Source organism: Anolis sagrei, chromosome 4, assembly GCF_037176765.1.
Source record: "Anolis sagrei isolate rAnoSag1 chromosome 4, rAnoSag1.mat, whole genome shotgun sequence".
Lineage (NCBI taxonomy): Eukaryota > Metazoa > Chordata > Lepidosauria > Squamata > Dactyloidae > Anolis > Anolis sagrei.
In genome coordinates, this window is record NC_090024.1 from 109,237,704 (window position 1) to 109,261,129 (window position 23,426).

The window sequence follows — 23,426 nt, forward strand, 5'->3', positions numbered from 1 at the left end:
TGTGGAGACATGAGACATGGACTAGATAAGCACTTATTATTATTATTATTATTATTATTATTATTATTAACTTTATTTATACCCCGCTAACATCTCCCGAAGGACTCGATGCGGCTTACAAATGCCAAGGCCACCAAACAAAACAACATAACAATACAGCAATAAAACTCATAAAGCAAACAATAAACATCAAGCAAAAAACAAAACACTAAAAACAATGACACCATGACACATTTAAAACCTAAGGTCGGGCCAATGTAATGAACAAAATTTAAAAGTGCTGGACATGACAGGTGAAATGTAGAGGTTCTGGAGGTAGTGCAATGTACAGATAATTCTAACTCTCTAACAAAGTGCATTTGGAACATGATGCTAGGAGTTTCCTATTCTGGAAAGGCACACTGGAACAGCCAAGTCTTCAGGCTCTTCCTAAAGACTGCCAACGTTGGGGCTTGTCTAATGTCCTTGGGGAGAGAGTTCCAGAGTCGGGGGGCCACCACAGAGAAGGCCCTATCCCTCGTCCCCACCAAACGCGCTTGCGACGCAGGTGGGATCATGAGCAGGGCCTCTCCAGATGATCGAAGGGATCGTGTGGGTTCATATATGGAGATGCGGTCACGCAGGTAGGTGGGTCCCAAACTGTTTAGGGCTTTGTAGGTGAGCACCTGCACCTTGAATTGGGACCGGAAAATGAATGGCAGCCAATGGAGCTCCTTAAACAGGAGGGTTGACCTCTCTCTGTAAGGAGCACCAGTTAACAACCTGGCCGCCGCCTGTTAGACCAGTTGGAATTTCCGAGCCATTTTCAAGGGCAGCCCCACGTAGAGCGCATTACAGTAGTCCAATCTGGAGGTGACCAAGGCATGGACCACCCCAGCCAGATCAGCCTTCACGAGGTACGGTCGCAGTTGGCGCACGAGTCTCAATTGTGCAAAAGCCACTGCTGATGCCTGAGCCTCAAGCGTAAGTGATGAATCCAAGAGGACACCCAAACTGCGGACCTGTGACTTCAGGGGGAGTGTAACCCCGTCCAACACAAGTTGCCACCCTATACCCCGATCCAGTTTACGATTAACCAGAAGGACCTCTGTCTTGTCTGGATTAATCTTCAGCTTGTTCATCCTCATCCAGACAGCCATAGCAGCCAGGCACCCGAGGGGCTTCCTTGGAGTTAGGTGGAAAAGAGTAGTAGAGTTGCGTGTCATCTGCGTAGAGATGGCACCCAACTCCAAAACTCCGGATGATCTCTCCCAGCAGTTTCATGTAGATGTTAAAAAGCATGGGAGACAGAATAGAGCCTTAATTATTCTTCTGCTCTAAGATAAGTCATATTTCAGTCTATACACTAGCTAAATGTCTAAACAGATTGCCTCCTGTATATAAACTTCTCCTTCAGAAATAACAATCGCTTTGTTTAAAAGTACAGTGGTAAGAGCCAGGAAGCTTTCTCATCTTCTTGTTACATTCGAATTCATTTGAGTTGCACTTTATAGGGAAAATGAGAAGGAACTTTTTCTTTCCCTTCTTTTTTTAAAAGTTCTTTTAAATCAGTTGGTAATGTGTCATTTTCCAGTTAATGTAATTTGGAATGTTTTATTTTTCGTATTACGGCAAAAATGCAGGCTTACCAGAAGGCGTTACAGATTTCTTAATTCCACCCCTGACCCCGAGCTCAAAAGAATTTTTTCCATTGCCTCTTTCATGTTTATCTGTTGACAAACACAATTTTCATAAAGCCATTATACACCATGGTAAGACAAAAAGCAACTGTAGCTGCTTTTTTAAGCAAAGAACTGTGTAGGGGAAAATGGAGTGAATTTCAGAGATAACGTTTATGATAGGTCCTATTATGGAAATTTTTGCTCATCTATAATTGTACAGGAATGATTCGTAGTCTCTTATTTGTTTAACAAAGACCTTCAAAGCAGAAGGCAAGTAATGATAATCAGTTTTGTACTCGTGGCCATAATGCATGTGGTGGCAGCAGTCAGATTTGTTGTTCACACACAAAATGGGTGTTTAAGATCTTTTTTTATATATCATGTGTGCAGATAGATGAGCGGAGTTTGATCTTCAGCCTACCCATCTCTCTGTGCTTCATTCTCTCAGCTCTTGCTCCTCCACATATAAACTCCTGTAATAGAAGCGAGCCATGTTAAGACACATGGTAGGACAGAGAGAACTAAAGGTTCAGCATCTCTTACCTGTATGCAGTCGAGCCTTGTGCCTTCCATGTCAGTGGGACAATGGATCCACTTCATGATTTAGGTAGTTTTAAAGGAGCTACCCAAGGTGCTGAGGCTACAGTTCAGTACTGTAACTTTTTTAGTGTTTGGATTTACTTTACTTACTTTTTACTTAGGCGATCCCTCGTTTTCCGAGGATGATTGTCTTCCAATATTCTTGTGGGTCCGTATGTGGCTGTGGAGCCCTATTCTTGCTCTGCATCTTCTTCCGCAGTGAGGGTATTGGTTTCCAGGCGGAAGGCAGTCTCGGTCGGGGTTGGCTTGACGCACCTTCCTCTTGGCACGCTTCTCCCTTTCGCCCTCCATTCGTGCCTCCTCAAATTCTGCAGCACTGCTGGTCACAGCTGACCTCCAACTGGAGCGCTCAAGGGCCAGGGCTTCCCAGTTCTCAGTGTCTATGCCAGAGTTTTTAAAGTTGGCTTTGAGCCCATCTTTAAATCTCTTTTCCTGCCCACCAACATTCCGTTTTCCGTTCTTGAGTTCGGAGTAGAGCAACTGCTTTGGGAGACGGTGGTCGGGCATCCGGACAACGTGGCCGGTCCAGCGGAGTTGGTGGCAGAGGACCATCGCTTCAATGCTGGTGGTCTTTGCTTCTTCCAGCACACTGACGTTTGTCCGCTTGTCTTCCCAAGAGATTTGCAGGATTTTCCAGAGGCAGCACTGATGGAATCATTCCAGGGGTTGCATGTGACGTCTGTAGACATTCCACATCTCACAGGCAAATAGCAGGGTTGGGAGGACAATAGCTCTATAAACAAGCACCTTGGTATCCCTACGGATGTCCCGGTCCTCAAACACTCTCTGCTTCATTCGGAAAAATACTGCACTCGCAGAGCTCAGGCGGTGTTGTATTTCGGTGTCGATGTTGACTGGTGGAGAGGTGGCTGCCAAGGTAGCATTTTTGGATTTAATTCCCCACTGATATGGAAGCCAGCAATCACCACTGCCTATGTGTCCTTGTTGATATAAAAATGCCTTCTTATGTTCCCATTTTACATACAAACACACACACAAATGGACACAAACATGACTGTTTATAACTGCATCAGATGCTGGCTGGTTCTTTAATGTCAAAGATATATCTGGTTCTGATTACATTTTTGAATGTGATATACAAACCACAAAAGGAGCTGTATTAGTAATTTCAAAGAAGTTATAAGGGAAGTACAAATGAGTTCTGCTTATTTCTTCAATGCTGTGGTTTTAATGTTTTGTTTTAAAGTTCATTGCAACAGAGCTCTTTCCAGCTAAATGGAACTGGCAGGGTTTGTGGTTGGTTGGTTGGTTTTTTACAAAAACCCTAACTTTGGCTTCTGTTATTGTTAATCTTCCCTTGAAATACATCTTCACAAGGGGTGCTGGGCATGTTCACACATTCTCAATAATAATAATAATAATAATAATTATTATTATTATTATTATTATTTATTTGTACCCCGCTACCATCTCCCCAAGGGACTTAGTGTGGCTTATATGAGGCCGAGCCCACAATACATCAGCAAAAACAACAACAGCAATACAAAACAATAAAATGAAACTCATAAACAAAAAACAAGCAGTAAACATTAACAATACCACAACAACGCTTAAAAACCTAAGACTGAGCCAAATGTAATAATTACAATTTTAAAAAATAATGCTGAGCATGACCAGGTGAAATATATAACTAGGATAGAATTTCGGAGAGGAAAGGGTGTGCAGACAATCCTAGATCATTGATAAAGTGCATTTAGGGACATATTGCTGGGTGTTTCCTAGGTGCATAGAGCAAAAGCTAACCTTAATATGTCTTATCAGCACCTAGTATGAATTTTGTACAGTTTGCAGTTAACTTAGCTATTCTCCTCAGCTATGTAGCATACTAATTCTATATACATGAAAAGGGGAGAAGGCCTTCATGCCCTCTAGGGCAGAGTTTCTTCGGTTCAATTGTATGAGAAATCAGTAACTCCATGTGATGATGCCATATTTTTGCCCTTTTGTACCCATTGGCTACAGTTTTCCTAGCAACTTGCCATGGACCAGCAGCTATTAGTTCAAGGGCTGGCACCAGTCCACTGACCAACACTTTGAATATACTGTCATGGATGTGGGGCTCAATTTCATTATATTTCTCTTCCCCTCTAATTGTTTAATCCCATTGGATTTTTTAATGGAAAAAAAAACATTCCCAACTGGCATAAATAATGAGGGACTATCAGGAAATCGGTTTCCTTGGCCACTAAGTGATATGCAAGGACTTTTCTTATAAACATGTATTAAAATTGTGGGAGGCATTGAGGGCGCTGTGGACTTACATGGTCTAGTGTGGGGAGACACATGCAGTGTCCAGGCATTAGGATGATGTGCTACATGCTGTACACTGGATCCCTCCAGACCAGGCCCGTAGCCAGGATTTCGATTCGGGGGGGGGGGGGGGGCGCTGAGTTTGTTTCAGGGGGGGCTGAGTCTGAGTGAAAGAGGGTCTACCCTAGCAAACCTTTTGTATCGTTACCACAATACCCCCCCATGCATATGGGATATATTGAGTATGGTGATCAGATCATGATATGAATAAACATAACAGTTTAAGTAATGCACCAGTAAGGCCTTTTTGCGAACCACCATGAGAATTTCGGGGGGGGGGGGGGGGGCTGAAGCCCCTCAAGCCTCCCCCCCCCCCCCCCGGCTACATGCCTGCTATATCTGATACTCTCATGACATAATGATACCGAGTCCATCCTCCTTACTGCTGCTCTATTATGGATGGCTTCAGCATGTGATTATCTCTTTTTTAAAGTAACCTTCCAAGACGTCTGTGTCTAATCATGCCTAAAATAATCAAATTTTCATTGAACTGTTTTAATCCAGTTGTTTTATAATATTTGTAGGATGAGCTAAATATTTTAAATCATTGGGTTTCTGGGTTTTTTTTAATGCATTTTATTGTTTTTTCTTCTTATTTGTATTTCTAACTTTATTTCAATGTAAAAGAAAGTTCCCCTATGGAAAATCAAACATGAGTTGATGTAGCACTAGGCATTTGAAACAAGTAATTATTACATTCTTAGGCATTCACCAATTTAATATAATTTTACTGATAATTGTAATAGTACAGTAGTATAGTAAAGTAAATAGTACTTTACTATACTACTAATAGTATAGTAAATAGTACTAGCATTGTCATTTTAATCCAAACAAGTCAACCTTTCTCAGCCTTAGAGAAAGGTTATGGTGAATCCCCATGGATAAATCTTGCCAACAAACCTCGTGATAGGGGGGGGCATAAGATGGAGGACTTTATCATACCAGCTCACTGTCTTGCCACAATTGCATTAGTATAGAGCAGAAGTCCTCAAACGAAGGCCCGGGGGCTGGATACGGCCCTCCAAGGTCATTTACCCAGCCCTCGCTCAGGGTCAACCTAAGTCTGAAATGACTTGAAAGCACACAACAACAACAACAATCCTATCTCATCAGCTAAGAGCAGACCCACACTTCCCACTGAAATGCTAATAATGTTATATTTGTTAAAATTGTTCTTCATTTTAATTATTGTATTTTTAAGTGTTTTTCCCAGTACAAATAAGATATGTGCAGTGTGCATAGGAATTCGTTCACTTTTTTTCCAAATTATAAACCGGCCCTCCAACAATTTGAGGGACTGTGACCTGGCCCTCTGTTTAAAAAGTTTGAGGTCCCTGGTATAGAGAATGAATACATACCAATTTTAGAGCATTTAGTATTGTATTTCTCTCTTCATTTAGCGCAACTGCATTGTTTTGAAACTCTGTGGTCTTCTGTACATCCTACATAACCCTGCCCTATGCCCTACCTAGTGTGTCTTAAGGTTTTAATAAATGTTTGTTTTTAGCACGATTCTGCAATTATAACAATTGTGCAGAAGTCATCAATACTATTATATGTTTAACTGTTAGAGTGTATGTTTATGTTTGTAACAGTAGCTAAGACTAGAGTTATCTAGTTTGAACCAACAGGGAGCGTTGCCAAGGAAACCAGGCAGGCTAGCTCAGAGAGTGAGAAGTGGGCGGAGCCAAGGAGGAGAAGTTATGTGCGTCTTTGGAAAAGGGGAGTTGGAGTCAGTTAGTGAATGAGAGTAGAGGCTTGGAAAGCCTGGGAGAGGTGTGTGTGAATAGCTAGAGGTTTTTCAGTCTAGGAAGGCTGAAAGGAGAAACCTGACCAGTTTCTTTAGTTAAAGTAGACTAAAGGAAGCTTGTTAAGATCTCTAGCCAGGGAAGGACTAGAGATCAGGGATTTGATCAAGGAAAGATCAAATGGGAAGGCTATTCATATTAGGAAACATTGTTCACCAAAGTGCTTCACCTCAGTAAAAGTTAATCACGAGCTGTGTCACCTAGAAGAGTGGACTGTGTAACAAACTAAGTTATATTCAAAGTTCTATAAGTTATTTAACAGCCTTCAACCATACGCTTTGTACAAAATAAACTTGTTAACTTTTGTTGAAGACCGTCTCATCTCCATTAATCTGCATCTGTAGAGCCAGATCTCATCAGTGATACTTTAAATTCCTCACGTTGGTGGCAGTTACCTTAATTTACAAACAATAATTGGCCTCCTCTGTAACAAATTCTTATACACAATTGAGGCCTGAGATTAATTCCCTCTATAATCATCCACACCTGTACAAGTGGTGCATGCGCCCTGTACAATTGGCTCAAGACTTTCACAATTGGTGACAACGGGTGGGATCTTTAAAGATAAAATCCCTATACCCTGTCTATTATTGTTAGCGTGCACTCTGCAACAATAAAATAAAATAGAAAATTGATAAAGAAATACGGAGGCGTATGTGAAACAGCAAGTTTGGGAAAGTGAAGGAGAGGGGGAAGAGAGGAGAGTCATGCCCACTGACATCCCATAGCTACCAGCATATTAGCACAGAAGAAGAAATGACCTGTCACCGTGAGGTAAGAAGTAATGGGAAGATAGCAAGATTGGAAGATATTGGTGGGTTTTTATCATGATTTAAAAGAGGTTCTACAGTCCCAAAAGAAAGGCAAGCCAATATCACACATCATGTGATCGCTGCCGGCAGCAGACATGCTTATCCTGTTGCAATTCCAGTTAGGCAGCCTCATTATCACATGATGAATGTGATAAAGTCCAGAAGGCACATTACAAGGACAACAGTAACCCAGACAATTCAGTTTCTTACATAGATAATAGCCAGAATTCACTTGGGGACTTGTGTCTTTGTAGCAGTCTCATGTCTGTGAGAAATGAGGCATTTCATAATGTCCATATTCAGCAAAGGGCTACTATTAGGTTACTACACAAGAGAGCCAGCAAAGTAAGTGTTGCATATTACGACTAATGCACAAGGGGATCAATGCACATTGTCTACTCCTGATTCTCATCAGGACACAGATTAAGAGTGACAACATGCATTGATAGAGCCTTTTGTGAATCACTACACGGTTGCTGGTGCCTTGATATGCATTTTTGCAATCCAATAGTAGGCATCTCTATTATGTAGCTCAGTATACATAAATGTGCACAACGTAGACATTGATACAGAATTCTGGCCATTGTCACAAAAAAAACAACATACATGTCGGATACATATATCCTTGCATGAGAGTTTAAAAATGGGAGCACATATCTGAATGTACATTACCGTTGAAAGCAGTGCGCATGTGCAATTCCTCAAAACAAGGATATGTTACATAGTCGGCACAGTTTCTATGAATAACTGAGACCATATGGTAGAAAAAACATAACGAAAGGGCAGGCCTATGGTAGGATTTTTAGCTGCTTTTCGAAGTGTCTGTACTCCCAAATGATACGAAATAATGCAAGTAATATAGAAATCCAATGTGATTAAAGTAAACTAAATGTTCAACTAAAAATAAGTAAGGCAGATAAAAGTGAGAAGTCCAACAAAGATAGACATACAACACATTGTTGTGCTGTTGGTATGGAACGACATTTGGTGGTGAGCAATTTGATCTAAGCAAAATACTTGTTGGGATTGTAAAATGAGGACATGTTAGTGTCCTCGAGTTTCTGTATTTGTTTTCGGATATAGGATGTTCTCTTCAAAGTGCATATTTGATATGCCAAGTATTCTTTCCACATACTTTTCTACCACCAAATCTCCCCTTTTAAGTTGTGAGTATGTGCACCATAAGGTCAAATATGCCCTATCATCGGTTGCACCTTTTCTAGTGATATTAGAGGTACCTATGTTGTTGCTTATGATGCTTGCTTTTATTGTTTATGATGATGTTATTTTTATGCTGTTTTATATTTTGTTGTTCTGTTTTTAACTGTATGTTGTCTGGGCATGGCCCCATGTAAGCCTCGAGTCCCTTCGGGGAGATGGAGGCGGGGTAGAAAAATAAAGTTGTTGTTATTATCATCATCATCATCATCATCATTATTATTATTATTTATATACTAAATAATGGTAGTATGCTGTCAAGTGTCCAAATGATAAAAGGTCTGGAGAACAAGCCCTATGAGGAGCGGCTTAAGGAGCTGGGCATGTTTAACCTGAAGAAGAGAAGGCTGAGAGGGGATATGATAGCCATGTAGAAATATGTGAGAGGAAGCCACAGGGAGGAGGAAGCAAGCTTGTTTTCTGCTTCCTGGGAGACTAGGATGCGGAACAATAGCTTCAAACTACAAGAGAGGAGATTCCATCTGAACATGAGGAAGAACTTCCTGACTGTGAGAGCCGTTCAGCAGTGGAACTCTCTGCCCCGGAGTGTGGTGGAGGCTCCTTCTTTGGAAGCTTTTAAACAGAGGCTGGATGGCCATCTGTCAGGGGTGATTTGAATGCAATATTCCTGCTTCTTGGCAGAATGGGGTTGGACTGGATGGCCCATGAGGTCTCTTCCAACTCTTTGATTCTATGATTCTATGATTCTATGTCAAGTTATGACACACTGCACCACATAGCATGTGTTTATTTTAATTACTTATTGTAATTTAATTACTTAATTACTTACTTATTTAATTACTTATACTTATTGTTATTTTTTAAAATATATATATATATATATATATTAAAAAATTAAACTATTATATATGGCCCGGCCATAGGTTTTTAAATCCTTGTGTGTTATTGTTTATTGTTTATATGTGACTAGCTGTCCCCTGCCACGCGTTGCTGTGGCCCAGTCTGTTGATCTGGAAAATAAAGTAATGGTTTCAAAAATATATAATTTCTTTATGCTTGTGGGTAAACAGTATTTCTTGCTGTTGAAGTGTGAATCCCAGTGACTACAACTACCAAATCTCAAGGTCTATTTCCCCCAAACTTCATCTGTGTTCATATTTAGGCATATTGAGTGCTTGTGCCAAGTTTGGTCCAGATCCATCATTGTTTGAGTCCACAGTGCTCTCTGGATGTAGGTGAACTACAACTCCCAAACTCAAGGTCAATGCCCACCAAACCCTTCCAGTATTTTCTGTTGGTCATGGGAGTTCTGTGTGCCAAGGTTGATTCAATTCCATCGTTGATGGAGTTCAGAATGCTCTTTGATTATAGGTGAACTATAAATCCCAGCAAATACAACTCCCAAATTACAAAATCATAATTTTTTGAGCACAGAGCATATATATAATTGTTTTTGTTTATTGCTTTCTTGTTTTTATTGATGTGTTTGGGCTTGGCCTCACGTAAGCTGCTCCGAGTCCCTTGGGGAGATGATGGCGGGGTATAAATAAAGCATTATTATTATTATCATTATTATTATTATTATTATTATTATTATTATTATTATTATTTTCCTGTATCCCATGAGACAGTTGATGGTGGAAGGTCTCGGGGAGGAAAGAGGGATAGTTTACTCTCTTGAATTGGTATTTGCCTGCCTGATGCTCTCTTTTCCCAACATATCTGGCTATGCTGCTAAGAAAGCCCATTTGGAGCATGGACTGTTTTGTGTTCCTATGGTATTCAGATTGATGTTCTGGTGCTAGTTCATGAGCCATTGGTTGCCAGCCACTGGCAGGTTTCCAGGGAATAATTACCCTTTTGAAAACTCATAGCATACATTTCTTGAAGCTAGTTTCTGGCATATCTCTACAACCCCCCCCCCCCCAAAGGCATGTTACCTCACTTAGGGCCTTATTATATCTACTGAGGCATCAAGAGTAGAGGAGATATGAAGGACAAAAGCCTCTTTAGGCATCTGTCCAATTATGGGTCTTTTGCATGAAGTCTCCTTCTTAATCAGGGAAACAAACAAACCCATATGCCTGCTGGGAAATGAAATGGTGAATCACTCTGTGTTGTTCTTTTCAAATTTCTGCAATCCACCATTGCCTGTATAAGAACAGGCAAAAGATTTTAAACAGACCATCAGTCATCTTTTGATGGCCCTAAATGGCCAGTTTGAAGAAGCCAACATAACAAATGGAGAAGCCTTCTCTCCCACCAGGCCCGTAGCCAGGATTTCGTTTGGGGAGGGGGGGCTGATTTTTTTCAGGGGGAGTTCGGGGGGACTGGGTTTGGGGGGGGGGGCTGAGTCTGAGTGAAAGAGGGTCTACCCTAGCAAACCTTTTGTATCATTACCCCAATACCCCCATGCATATGGGATATATTGAGTATGGTAATCCGATCATGATATGAATAAACATAACAGTTTAAATAATGCACCAGTAAGGCCTTTTCGCGAACCACCACGAGAATTTCGGGGGGGGGGGCTGAAGCCCCTCAAGACCCCCCCCCCCGGCTACATGCCTGTCTCCCACCCTGGACTGCACACACCAGAATGTCTAATGTGGGGAGGAAAAGGAACATAAATGTATTTTCAGTATTTACCCTCAATAGTTTGAACTGTAAAATACTGAAAATACATTTATGTTCCTTCTCCTCCCCACATTAGAAATTCAGTATTTACCCTCAGTAGTTCAAACTTTGGAGCCCCCTGTGCCAGCAGGACTGAAGACTGATAGGTCGCAGGTTCGAATCCGGGGCGAGCGCGGATAAGCTCCCTCTATCAGCTCCAGCCCCTCATATTGGGACATGAAAGAAGCCTCCCACAAGGATGATAGCACATCAAAACATCCGGGTGTCTCCTGGGCAACGTTCATGCAGACGGCCAATTCTCTCACACCAGCTTGCAGTTTCTCAAGTCATTCCTGACATGACAAAAAACTGTATCTACAAGAGGAGGTGGGAAGGTATCATTATTTCACCCCTTGTTACAAGTCAGATGGAGAAGGGGGTGGGTCAAGGACAAATGAAAGGAGAATATGGATGTGTGTGCAGGTCTTTTTTTCCTTCTCCAATAGAAGGAGCTGGGATTCAGTGCCATTTTTGCTAAATCTTTTTTACTAATTCTTGGAACTTTTCTATTTTAATGGTGCTTACCCACTTCATTATCTTTTCTACCCTTTCCATGAAGCAGGCTTTAAAAACCCGCTTTTGTGTGGATTTTTGTCCCCACACCCACTCCCAAAACCCGAGCATATCTTTTATTCACATATATTGTTTAAAGCAAAATGGAAAGCTAACCCTTTTGAGACCAAGAAGCAGACACAGTTTTATTTAGTTTATTATTATTATTATTATTATTATTATTATTATTATTATTGTCAAAGGCTTTCATGGCTGGAATCACTAGGTTCTTGTGGGTTTTTTTCGGGCTATATGGCCATGTTCTAGAGGCATTTCTCCTGACGTTTCGCCTGCACCTATGGCAAGCATCCTCAGAGGTCTTATTATTATTTGAAACACAACAAGATGAGTCCACAGCAGACACTCTGCTGGTCGTTGAATTGGATCACACATCGGACACTTTCCAAGTGTCTAGGACTGTGTGATGTATCGGCGAATAATGCATGCAGATCCCAGTAAGGTGGCTTTCTGCAGCTGGCAAATGGTAATTTTGTCAGCATTGATTGTGTTTAAATGCAGGCCAGGGTCTTTAGGCACTACACCCAGTGTGCCGATCACCACTGGGACCACCTTTACTGGTTTGTGCCCCAGTCTTTGCAGTTCGGTTTTTAAATCCTCATATCGTGTCAGCTTTTCCAGTTGTTTCTCTGCAATCCTGCTGTCACCTGGGAGTGCGACATCAATGATCCATACTTTGTTTTTTAACACGATTGTGAGGTCAGGAGTATTATGCTCCAAAACTCTGTTTGTCTGAATCCGGAAGTCCCAGAGGAGTTTGGCATGTTCATTCTCTGTAACTTTTTCCGGCTTGTGGTCCCACCAGTTCTTTGTCGCAGGCAGATGGTATTTGTGGCACAAGTTCCAATGAATCATCTGAGCAACGGTGTTGTGCCTCTGCTTGTAGTCTGTCTGAGCGATCTTCTTGCAGCAGCTCAGGATGTGATCTATTGTTTCATCCTTGCAGGGTCTACATTTGTTGTCTGTTGTCGACTTTTTAATTCTATTATTATTATTATTATTATTATTATTATTATTATTATTATTAGAAACACAACAAGATAAGTCCACAGCAGACACTCTGCTGGCTGTTGTATTGGATCATTATTATTATTAAGTTCTTTTTTGTGTTTTCCCCTCTCCCCATTGTACTGTTTTTCTTCTTCGTGTCATTTTGTTGTTGTTCCATATAAATATGAGAAACATTTAAAATGAAGATCATATTTTTAACAAACCTAAAACTCAAAAGCTCCAAAGGCAACCATTAGCAAAATCCAAAATCACCCCATATTTGTGGGTTATATGCAGGCCCGTAGCCAGGATTTCGTTTTGGGGGGGGGGGGCTGAATTTTTTTCAGGGGAGGTTTCGGGGGGGCTGGGTTTTGGGGGGGGGCTGAGTCTGAATGAAAGAGGGTCTACCCTAGCAAACCTTTTGTATCATTACCCCAATACCCCCATGCATATGGGATATATTGAGTATGGTGATCAGATCATGATATGAATAAACATAACAGTTTAAGTAATGCACCAGTAAGGCCTTTTCGCGAACCACCATGAGAATTTCGGGGGGGGGGGGGGGGCTGAAGCCCCTGAGCCCCCCCCCCCCCCCCCCCCCCGGCTACATGCCTGGTTATATGACATTTACATCGTACTTATATATATCAAGTGCTGTTTTTAATTGATACAATTTCCAATACCCTGACGTGCTTTTTCCAAATTTTGCAGAGGCGTTACCAGCCATGTATGACACATTGTTAATGCCAAGATCTTCTGTAAAACGTCGGAGATCTATATTACAGCTTGCTTCACTCTTCTCGTTATCATTATAAAAAAAATCAATTGTCATTTATTCAGAATCGGCTATTCTTGGAAGCATTTCCTTAGTTCAGTCTTCATTTGTTTACCTAAATAGTTGGAAAGACTGTGGTAAACCTGCCCTCCTTCATTTATTTCACCCAATTTACTTTGAATGGGATTCTTGCTAAAACCAAAATAATAATTATGATCATGAGATTTGTGACATTCTTTCCTTTTGCTCTTCATTATTTGCATTTCATACTTTCACCTTTTTCTTCTTTCATACTGTAATTGACTTTGTAGAGACATTTAAATTATCTTCCTTTCATCATACTATCCAAACACATTCTCTTGTAACATACAACAGAGTTTAAATATCTTTCACCATCATCACTATCTGTAATTATTTTAATTGTTTTATTAAAATGTAAGAAAAAGAAATTATATGTCCAAGTAGCATGCTGCAATAATGCCTTCTCCTGGATCAGAAGGCAGTTGCATTGTGCTTATCTACATCAGTCCAAGGATATTCTTCAATGCTCAGTTTCTCTGCTCTGTCATTCCTGGCAATTTCCATGGCTACGTTTTGCTATATTTCTATAAGGCACTTTATACATTTTATATGGGAAAGAGATGCAGTACACAGCTGAAAGATACAAGTTACACAAAAGTCATAAAATAGATACAATTTTAAAGAGTTAGAAACTATATATTTCATGGGGTACAGCTGCTGCTGGGTTTGTTCTTGATCTTCTGAAATATTGAACTTGTGCAATGCTGTAAGTCCAGGAAAGGCTTTTTAGTGGGTTGTTGTAGGTTTTTTCAGGCTATATGGCCATGGTCTAGAGGCATTCTCTCCTGACATTTCACCTGCATCTATGGCAAGCATCCTCAGAGGTAGTGAGGTCTGTTGGAACTAGGAAAAAGGATTTATACAGGGTTAGTCAAAATGCATAGGCCAATAAGCCATTCAATTGAATGGCTTATTGGCCTATGCATTTTGACTAACCCTGTATATCTGTGGAATGACAGGGTGAGACAAAGGACTCTTGTCTGCTGGAGCTAGGTGTGAATGTTTCAACTGGTCACCTTGATTAGCATATAATGGCCTGACAGTGCCTGGAGCCAACTTTTGTTGAGAGGTGATGAGATGTCCTTGCTTGTTTCCTCTCTGTTGTTGTGCTGTTGCAATTTTAATGTCAGGTCGTTATATGCTAATCAAGGTGATCAGTTGAAACATTCACACCTAGCTCCAGCAGACAAGAGTCCTTTGTCCCACTCTGGTCATTCCACAGATATATAAACCCTTTTTTCTAGTTCCAACAGACCTCACTACCTCTGAGGATGCTTGCCATAGATGCAGGCAAAACGTCAGAAGAGAATGCCTCTAGACCATGGCCATACAGCCCAAAAAAACCTACAACAACCCAGTGATTCCGGCCATGAAAGCCTTTGACAATACAAGGCTTTTTAATTTAAAAAAACAAGGAAAAAATCACATATTTACTGGTGGTCTCTTGGTTAACTATACATCTTCCATGGTGGAGAAGGGGGATACCACAGCTTGATAACAATCTGGCAACATTCATAGAATCATAGAGTTGGAAGAAACCTCATGGGCCAACCAGTCCAACCCCCTGCCAAAAAGCAGGAAAGTTACATTCAAAGCACCCCTGACAGATGGCCATCCAGCCTGTTTAAAAGCTTCCAAAGAAGGAGCCTCTACCACACTCCGGGGCAGAGAGTTCCACTGCTGAACGGCTCTGACAGACAGGAAGTTCTTCCTAATGTTCAGATGGAATCTCCTTCCTTATAGTTTGAGTTTTCAGTACATTTTAGTGTGAATACTTTTAATTCACACTAAAAGTATTGAAAACAAGCCAAGGTGAAGAAAATAGGCAAAAATGGAGGATGGAATAAGAAGAAAAAAAGGGCCTGGAATACTGTTGATTTGTCCCAACTACAGTAGATCCATTCAATAGATTATTGAATGGTAAATCATAATCATATCCCAGTGATTCAATGGGGCTACTTTAGGTAGGATTGGTAACAGAATTTAGGTTGCATTTTTCATGGTGTCCTTTGAATCAAGAGAGCAGTTTTCATCTACCTCGTAACTGTGGTTTACTAATTATTATTTATTTATTTATCTATTTATTTATTTATTTACAGCTTTTATATTCTGCCCTTCTCACCCCGCAGGGGACTCAGGGCGGATTACAGTGTACACATATATGGCAAACATTCAATGCCAATTTTTGACATGCAAACATATACAGACATACACAGAGGCTATTTAACTTTTTCTGGCCACCAGGGGAGCTAATGCTTTCATCATCGATCTGCGACGCTGATGAAGTACTTTCCGCATTCCCTGCGTGCTTCCCCGCTGGAATGCTCTGCTAGAGTCTTCTTTATGGCCTCATAAATTAGTTAATTTAGCCTCCCCACACTTTAAGGTGGTACCTAACTTTCCTACTTGACAGGTGCAACTCTTTTGGGTTGCAAAGATCAACAACAGGCTACACACAATTGGTTGGAAACCCACTCCAACCCGGGCTGGCTTAAAACTCATGATCTTTTGGTCAGAGTGATCTTAATGCAGCTGACACTCTGCGCCACAATCCTGGTGCTTTGGTTTCTGGAGAAAATTAACAAACTCTTATTTTTTCAAAAAATTCCAGTTTGTGTCCAGACAAAAATCAAAGTTGTGGCTGCAATTAACAATTGAGTCCAGACTCTGTAAACAGCCACATCTCCCTCTATAAGCCATCTTGAATTTTGAACCCCTTAGTCCCACTTTTATTACAAGCTCATTGGGAATTTAATGCAATATTAAAATCTCTTTAGCAGGCCTATCCAGATGAGTTTTAAATTATGAGTTTTTAAATTAGGAATTGATTGTTTTTATATGTATAATTTTAATTAATACTAATGCTCTTTTCACTGTGTATTTTTAATTAATACTCATATTTTAACTGTGCTATGTGTACATTTGTTATTGTTTTTTCATCTACTTTTCCCCACCTCGATCCGGCAGACAAAAATCCTTTTTAGATAGGCTTATTGGCAATTAATTGTTTGCTTTGGAAGGGTTTTTAATGAGGTTTGTACATTTATCCTCATTGTTTTAATATGCATGTTTATGTGTGTGTTGAAGGAATTAACAAACAAGATTCAAAATGTAATAAAAGCAAAATGTTTTTTTATTATTTTGTTAGTATTCTACTCTTGTATTTGTAAAATAAATCCTGTTAAATTCATGGGGTCATCATAGTCGACAGGCAGCTTGAAGGCACATCCATAAACATATCTATTTGTGTTCCTCGGGGGAACCCAGAGTATCTAACAGCCTACATAAAAAAAACAAGATAGAAATACATATAATCACAATTTACCAATATCTAATGAGATGCCACAAAGACCAACTAAAACACTTGCTTATTTGGTGAAAACTCTTACAAACAAACTCTTATAACCTGAGTGACCGCATCTCCGTATACGAACCCACACGATCTCTCCGATTATCTGGAGAGGCCCTGCTCACGATCCCACCTGCTTCGCAAGCACGTTTGGTGGGGACAAGGGACAAGGCCTTCTCTGTGGTGGTCCCCCGACTCTGGAACCCTCTCCCCAAGGACATCAGACAAGCGCCAACGTTGGCAGTCTTTAGGAAGAGCTTGAAGACCTGGCTGTTCCAGTGTGCCTTCCCAGAATAGGAAACTCCAAGCATCATGTCCCAAATGCACTTTACGAGAGATTTAAGATGGTCTGCACACCGCACCTATCTCCAAAAACCTATCCATTTCACCTGTCATGTCCAGCATTTTTTAAATTTTATTCATTACAGTTTTTAAATGCGTCGTGGTGTTACTATCTAATGCTTATTGTTATTGTTTTTATGTTTATTGCTTTGCTTTATGAGTTTATTTATGGTTTATTTATTTATTTATTTATTTCGATTGCTTCTACCCCGTCCTTCTCACCCCGGGGGGGGGACTCAGGGCGGCTTACACAAGCAAGGCACACTTCGATGCCCGCATTACATAACAGCAAGAACAACAACATCAGTTAACGACAGCAATTTTAGCAGTAACAACAATTAACAGAAACAGTAATTATTATCGGCAAAAACAACCATAAAACCCGTAAAAGCAGATAAAAACAATAAAAGCAATACAAACCTCATTGCTGGTCAGCGTTTCACAGTCTCATAGTTTAAGTTCCAATTTCCACACCTTGTCGGTCCTATCCATCTGGTTTCCATATCTAATTGTAGGATGCCCAAAGGCCTGGTCCCATAGCCACGTCTTTACCTTCCTCCTGAAGGCAAGGAGGGATGTTGATGCCCTGATTTCTCCCGGGAGTGAGTTCCACAGGTGGGGGGCCACCACTGAGAAGGCCCTGCTACTCGTCCCCACCAGCCTCACTTGTGATAGCGGTGGGGTCGAGAGCAGGGCCTCCCCGAATGATCTCAAATTCCAGGATGGGACGTAGAGGGAGATACGTTTGGACAGATACGCTGGACCAGAACCGTAAAGGGTTTTGTAGGTCAAAACCAGCACCTTGAATTGTGCTCGGAACTGAATCAGCAGCCACTGGAGCTGACACAGCAAGGGGGTGGTGTGTTCCCTGTATGTCGCTCCGGTAAGCAATCTGGCTGCCGCTCGCTGGACCAGTTGAAGTTTCCGAACAGTCTTCAAGGGTAACCCCACGTAGAGTGCGTTGCAGTAGTCTATACGGGATGTAACAAGAGCATGGACCACTGTGGCCAGATACGGGTGCAACTGGTGCACAAGTTTTAATTGCGCAAAAGCTCTCCCGGTCACCGCTGAGACCTGGGGCTCCAAGCTCAGCGATGAGTCCAGGATCACTCCCAAGCTGTGAACCTGCGACTTCGGGGGAGTGTAACCCCATCCAGTACAGGCTGTAACCCTATACCCTGTTGTTGTATTTGTTATGCTGTTGTTTTATTGATGTGTTGGGCCTTGGCCTCTTGTGAGCCACACCGAGTCCTTCGGGAGTTGTTAGTGGGGTATAAATAAAGTTAATTATTATTATTATTATTATAACATCTGAAAGACAACTGCAAGGAGGACAACTCTGTCTCTCACCGAAGGAATTGTTATCACTGGGTTTCAGAATTCCATTGGAATTTCAGCTGGAGTCGCTATGAATTCCAAGGAGGCCTCTCGGGTGCTGGACGAGTGCCTGGCCGCTGTGTCTATCTGGATGAGGAGGAACAAGCTGAAGATCAATCCTGACAAGACAGAGGTCCTCCTGGTCGATCGTAAACCTGACCGGGGTATAGGGTGGCAACCTGTGTTGGACGGGGTTACACTCCCCCTGAAACCACAGGTCCGCAGTTTGGGAGTCCTCTTGGATTTATCGCTTATGCTTGAGGCTCAGGCGTCGGCGGTGTCTGGGAGGGCTTTCACACAATTAAGACTCGTGCACCAACTGCGACCGTACCTCGCGAAGGCTGATCTGGCTGGGGTGGTCCATGCCTTAGTCACCTCTAGATTGGACTACTGTAATGCGCTCTATGTGGGGCTGCCCTTAAAAACGGCTCGGAAATTTCAACTGGTCCAACGGGCTGCGGCCAGGATGTTAACTCGTGCTCCCTTCAGAAAGAGGTCAACCCTCCTGTTCAAGGAGCTTCACTGGCTGCCGTTTATTTTCCGAGCCCAATTTAAGGTGCAGGTGCTTACCTACAAAGCCCTGAACGGTTTGGGACCAGTCTACCTGCGTGACCGCATCTCCGTTTACGAACCCACGCGTTCACTTTGTTCATCTGGAGAGGCCCTGCTCATGATTCCACCTGCATCGCAGGCGCGTTTGGTGGGGACACGAGACAGGGCATTTTCTGTGGTGGCCCCCCGACTCTGGAACACCCTCCCCAAATATCTTAGACAGGCCCCTACATTGGCTGTCTTCAGAAAGAACTTGAAGACCTGGCTGTTCCGATGTGCCTTCCCAGAATAGGAAATCTCCAATACCAAGTCCCAGAAGCACTTTAGTAGAACTAAGATTGCCGCACACTGCACATTGCACCAACTCTATAATCCTTACGTATCACCTGTCACATCAGCACTTTTAATTCTGTACCCATTACTCTGGTCCGGCCAGTTTTATTGTGTTTTGGTGTATTGTTTATTGCTTGTTGTTTTGTTGTTTAATATTGCTTTAATTGTTTTAATTTGCTTTAGGTTGTATTGTTATGTTGTGTATTGAGGCCTTGGCCTTTGTAAGCCGCATTGAATCCTTCGGGAGAATCTAGCGGGGTACAAATAAAGATAATAATAATAATAATAATAATAATAATAATAATAATAATTTAATAATTAATAAGAACTTCTTTAGTACTTTAGTGCATCCCAAGACACTGAATAAAGATTTTCTTTCCTTTTTCTTTCCTTTCCAGGGCCGCATCTGCAGAAAAGCTGGGAAATCAAAAAAGTCCTTCAGTCGTAAGGAAGCCGAAGCAACTTTTAAGAGCCTGGTGAAGACCCACGAAAAGTATGGGTGGGTCACTCCCCCCGTGTCTGATGGCTGATACAACTTCAAACCCCCACCTCAGACGCTAAACAAAACAACGACAGAAATTAAAGACTCTTTGACATTTCCTCAATGCTGTATACCACATCCATCCTTTTTCTACTTCAGCTTCTGTTAGATATCATGAATGTCATGGAGACATCCAAATTATTTATGAACAGATCTGTTTGCAAGGGGAGGGAGGGAGGGAGGGAGGGAGGGGGAGGGAAGGGAAATGAAATGCTGTATACGATTATATTTTGAAACTGGTGAATGATCAATTGATCATCTTTAAGTCACTTTAAAAGAGATGTTGAGATTGTATCACTTGCCCCGCCATCCCCTGCCCGACTTCTCCATCTGAGCCACACATTTTCGCCTGCTTTTCCCCATGGCACAGCAACACCAACCAGCAGTACTGGAAATCCCATCCATTGTTGCTTAGTTCATTTAAATGTAAACTGAAGCCGTTAATATTTAAATAGAAAAACAGTGCATTGCAGATCCATGTTTGCTGTACTGTTTTTAATCTATGTTTTCAAGCAGGTCAACCTAACTTGAAGGTGTGTTTTTTTTTCCTGTGGAGCTGTGGTCTGCTGTGGCTAAATTTTAGACCTCATTTGTGCTCTGTAATATGACCTTTGGTTCATAACAAAAACAGAATTCTAGCAAAGACACAAACTCTAGTGGGTTTTTCTTTTTTTAAAAAAGCATCCAGTTGGGCAAAATGTGCTAGCTATGGTGGTATTGTGTGCTGTGGTTCAGTAATAAATCCAACGTGATCGTATCAGGATGAGCTGAAGGCGGCTTAGGTACCGGATGAACCCATGCCAAGGAGCTGTACGAAGTTGGTGGCCAAATACTTTATATTTTCCCAGTTGGATGAGGTACGCTAGAATAGTATATTTACCTGTCCACTTCTGCAACAGCCAAAGTGAAACAAAATGCAGAAGAATTTGTCTTAAATGTATGGTACTCAGTTCGGAATGATTGGCCAGTTACAAAACCTATGTCAAGGTTTTCGAGGCATTTTTGTGACTATTTGCATGTCTGAATTTTCCCATTCCTCCCACATAATAGACAAAGTACATTGAGCCCGATGTCAGAGAAAATCAATTAATATAAATAAATGTCCAGCAGGATCCCCAGGGATTCACATCCCCTCCTCTATTGGAACAAGTTTTTAAGACTTCATCTAATGATCCTAATTATACAAACGATGAGTTTGGAACATGGAACCCCAGTGGAGAATTGTGTTGGACACATTTTAAATAAAGTCAACCGAACCATGTGATTGCCTCGAGATTGAAATCATTGTTTTTGAAGGATAACATCATAGCATTAGCAATCTTACTAATCTATATTAGCAGAGGCAGTTGAAGTGGTGCATGACATTTGGGTTGAATGGCAGTGGGTGGTGATGCAGCAAGCCCAGCCTCTATGGCAGTGGTTCTCAACCTGTGAGTCCCCAGATGTTTTGGCCTTCCAGAAATCCTAATAGCTGGTAAACCGGCTAGGATTTATGGGAGTTGTAGGCCAAAACTCTCCAGCAAAGGATCACCGCCTTGTTGTGGCGCTGGAGCTTGAGCACCTCAATGATGTCATGAGCGAAACCGTGAAGGGCCACCCAATGCGGGACGGTCGTGGCAGAGAAGTCAGACCAAGCGTGATCCCTGAGGAAGGCAATGGCAAACATCACAACAAAGATCCACCTAGTCAAAGCCATGGTATTCCCTGTAGTCACCTACAGATGTGAGAGCTGGACCTTAGGGAAGGCTGAGCGAAGGAAGATCGATGCTTTTGAGCTGTGGTGCTGGAGGAAAGTGCTGAGAGTGCCTTGGACTGCGAGAAGATCCAACCAGTACATCCTCCAGGAAATAAAGCCTGACTGCTCATTGGAGGGAAGGATACTAGAGACAAAGTTGAAGTACTTTGGTCACATCATGAGGAGACAGCAAAGCCTGGAGAAGACAATTATGCTGGGGAAGGTGGAAGGTAAAAGGAAGAGGGGCTGACCAAGGGCAAGATGGATGGATGGCATCCTTGAAGTGATTGGACTGACCCTGAAGGAGCTGGGGGTGGTGACGGCTGACAGGGAGCTCTGGCGTGGCCTGGTCCATGAGGTCACAAAGAGTCGGAGACGACTGAACAACAACAACAAGGCCAAAACACCTAGGGACCCACAGGTTGAGGAACCATTGCTCTACCACATTGTGGACCCATTGGTAAATGAAATGGATTCAGTCATATATTGTCCATGTTCAGAAGCAGTTAATGAGGGGAAAACCTGCATAGGAGGATGTGAACACAAATGGATGGATACTATAAGGGTTTATGCACAGATAAATGAATGTACGTGTGAAAAAAGATCTTGGAGTGCCTTGGTTAGACCACACCTGGAATATTGTGTCCAATTCTGGGCACCACAATTGAAGAGAGATATTGACAAGCTGGAGGGCGATTAAAATGATCAAGGCTCTGGAGAACAAGCCCTATGAGGAGCGGCTTAAAGAGCTGGGCATGTTAAGCCTGAAGAAGAGAAGGCTGAGAGGAGACATGTTGGTTATATATAAATACTAATGACTTAGATAGGGCTAGAAGGCATGATCATCAAGTTTGCAGACGACGCCAAATTGGGAGGGATAGCCAATACTCCAGAGAACAGTTGCAGGATTCAAAACGATCTTGACAGATTAGAGAGATGGGCCAAAACTAACAAAATGAAGTTCAACAGTGACAAATGCAAGATACTCCACTTTGGCAGGAAAAACGAAATGCAAAGATACAAAATGGGGGACTCCTGGCTCGAGAGCAGTACGTGTGAAAGAGATCTTGGAGTCCTCGTGGACATGAGGCCAACAATGTGATGTGGCGGCAAAAAAAGCCAATAGGATTTTGGCCTGCATCAATAGGAGCATAGTGTCCAGATCTAGGGAATTCATGCTACCCCTCTATTCCGCTTTGGTTAGACCACACCTGGAATATTGTGTCCAATTCCGGGCACCACAATTCAAGAGAGATATTGACAAGCTGGAATGTGTCCAGAGGAGGGCGACTAAAATGATCAAGGGTCTGGAGAACAAGCCCTATGAGGAGCGACTTAAGGAACTGGGCATGTTTAGCCTGAAGAAGAGAAGGCTGAGAGGAGATACGATAGCCATGTATAAATATGTGAGAGGAAGCCATAGGGAAGAGAGAGCAAGATGGTTTTCTGCTTCCCTGGAGACTAGGACACAAAACAGTGGCTTCAAACTACAAGAAAGGAGATTCTATCTGAACATGAGGAAGAACTTCCTGACTGTGAGAGCCGTTCAGCAGTGGAACTCTCTGCCCTGGAGTGTGGTGGAGGCTCCCTCTTTGGAAGCTTTTGAACAGAGGCTGGATGGCCATCTGTCGGGGGTGATTTGAATGCAATATTCCTGCTTGACAGGGGGGTTGGACTGGATGGCCCATGAGGTCTCTTCCAACTCTTTGAT

At 42.0% G+C, this 23,426-nt stretch overlaps 1 protein-coding gene across 1 annotated transcript in view; it reads left to right on the top strand.

Annotated features, from left to right (window-relative positions):
• UBE2QL1 (ubiquitin conjugating enzyme E2 QL1) overlaps positions 1-21,241 on the top strand; it is a 59,556-nt gene extending 38,315 nt beyond the window's left edge. Inside the window, exon 2 of the mRNA XM_060774603.2 lies at positions 19,838-21,241. Coding sequence (XP_060630586.2) covers positions 19,838-19,969 — 132 coding nt within the window. The 3' untranslated portion in view covers positions 19,970-21,241. The remainder of the gene's footprint in view (positions 1-19,837) is intronic.
• Positions 21,242-23,426: the final 2,185 nt, after the last annotated feature.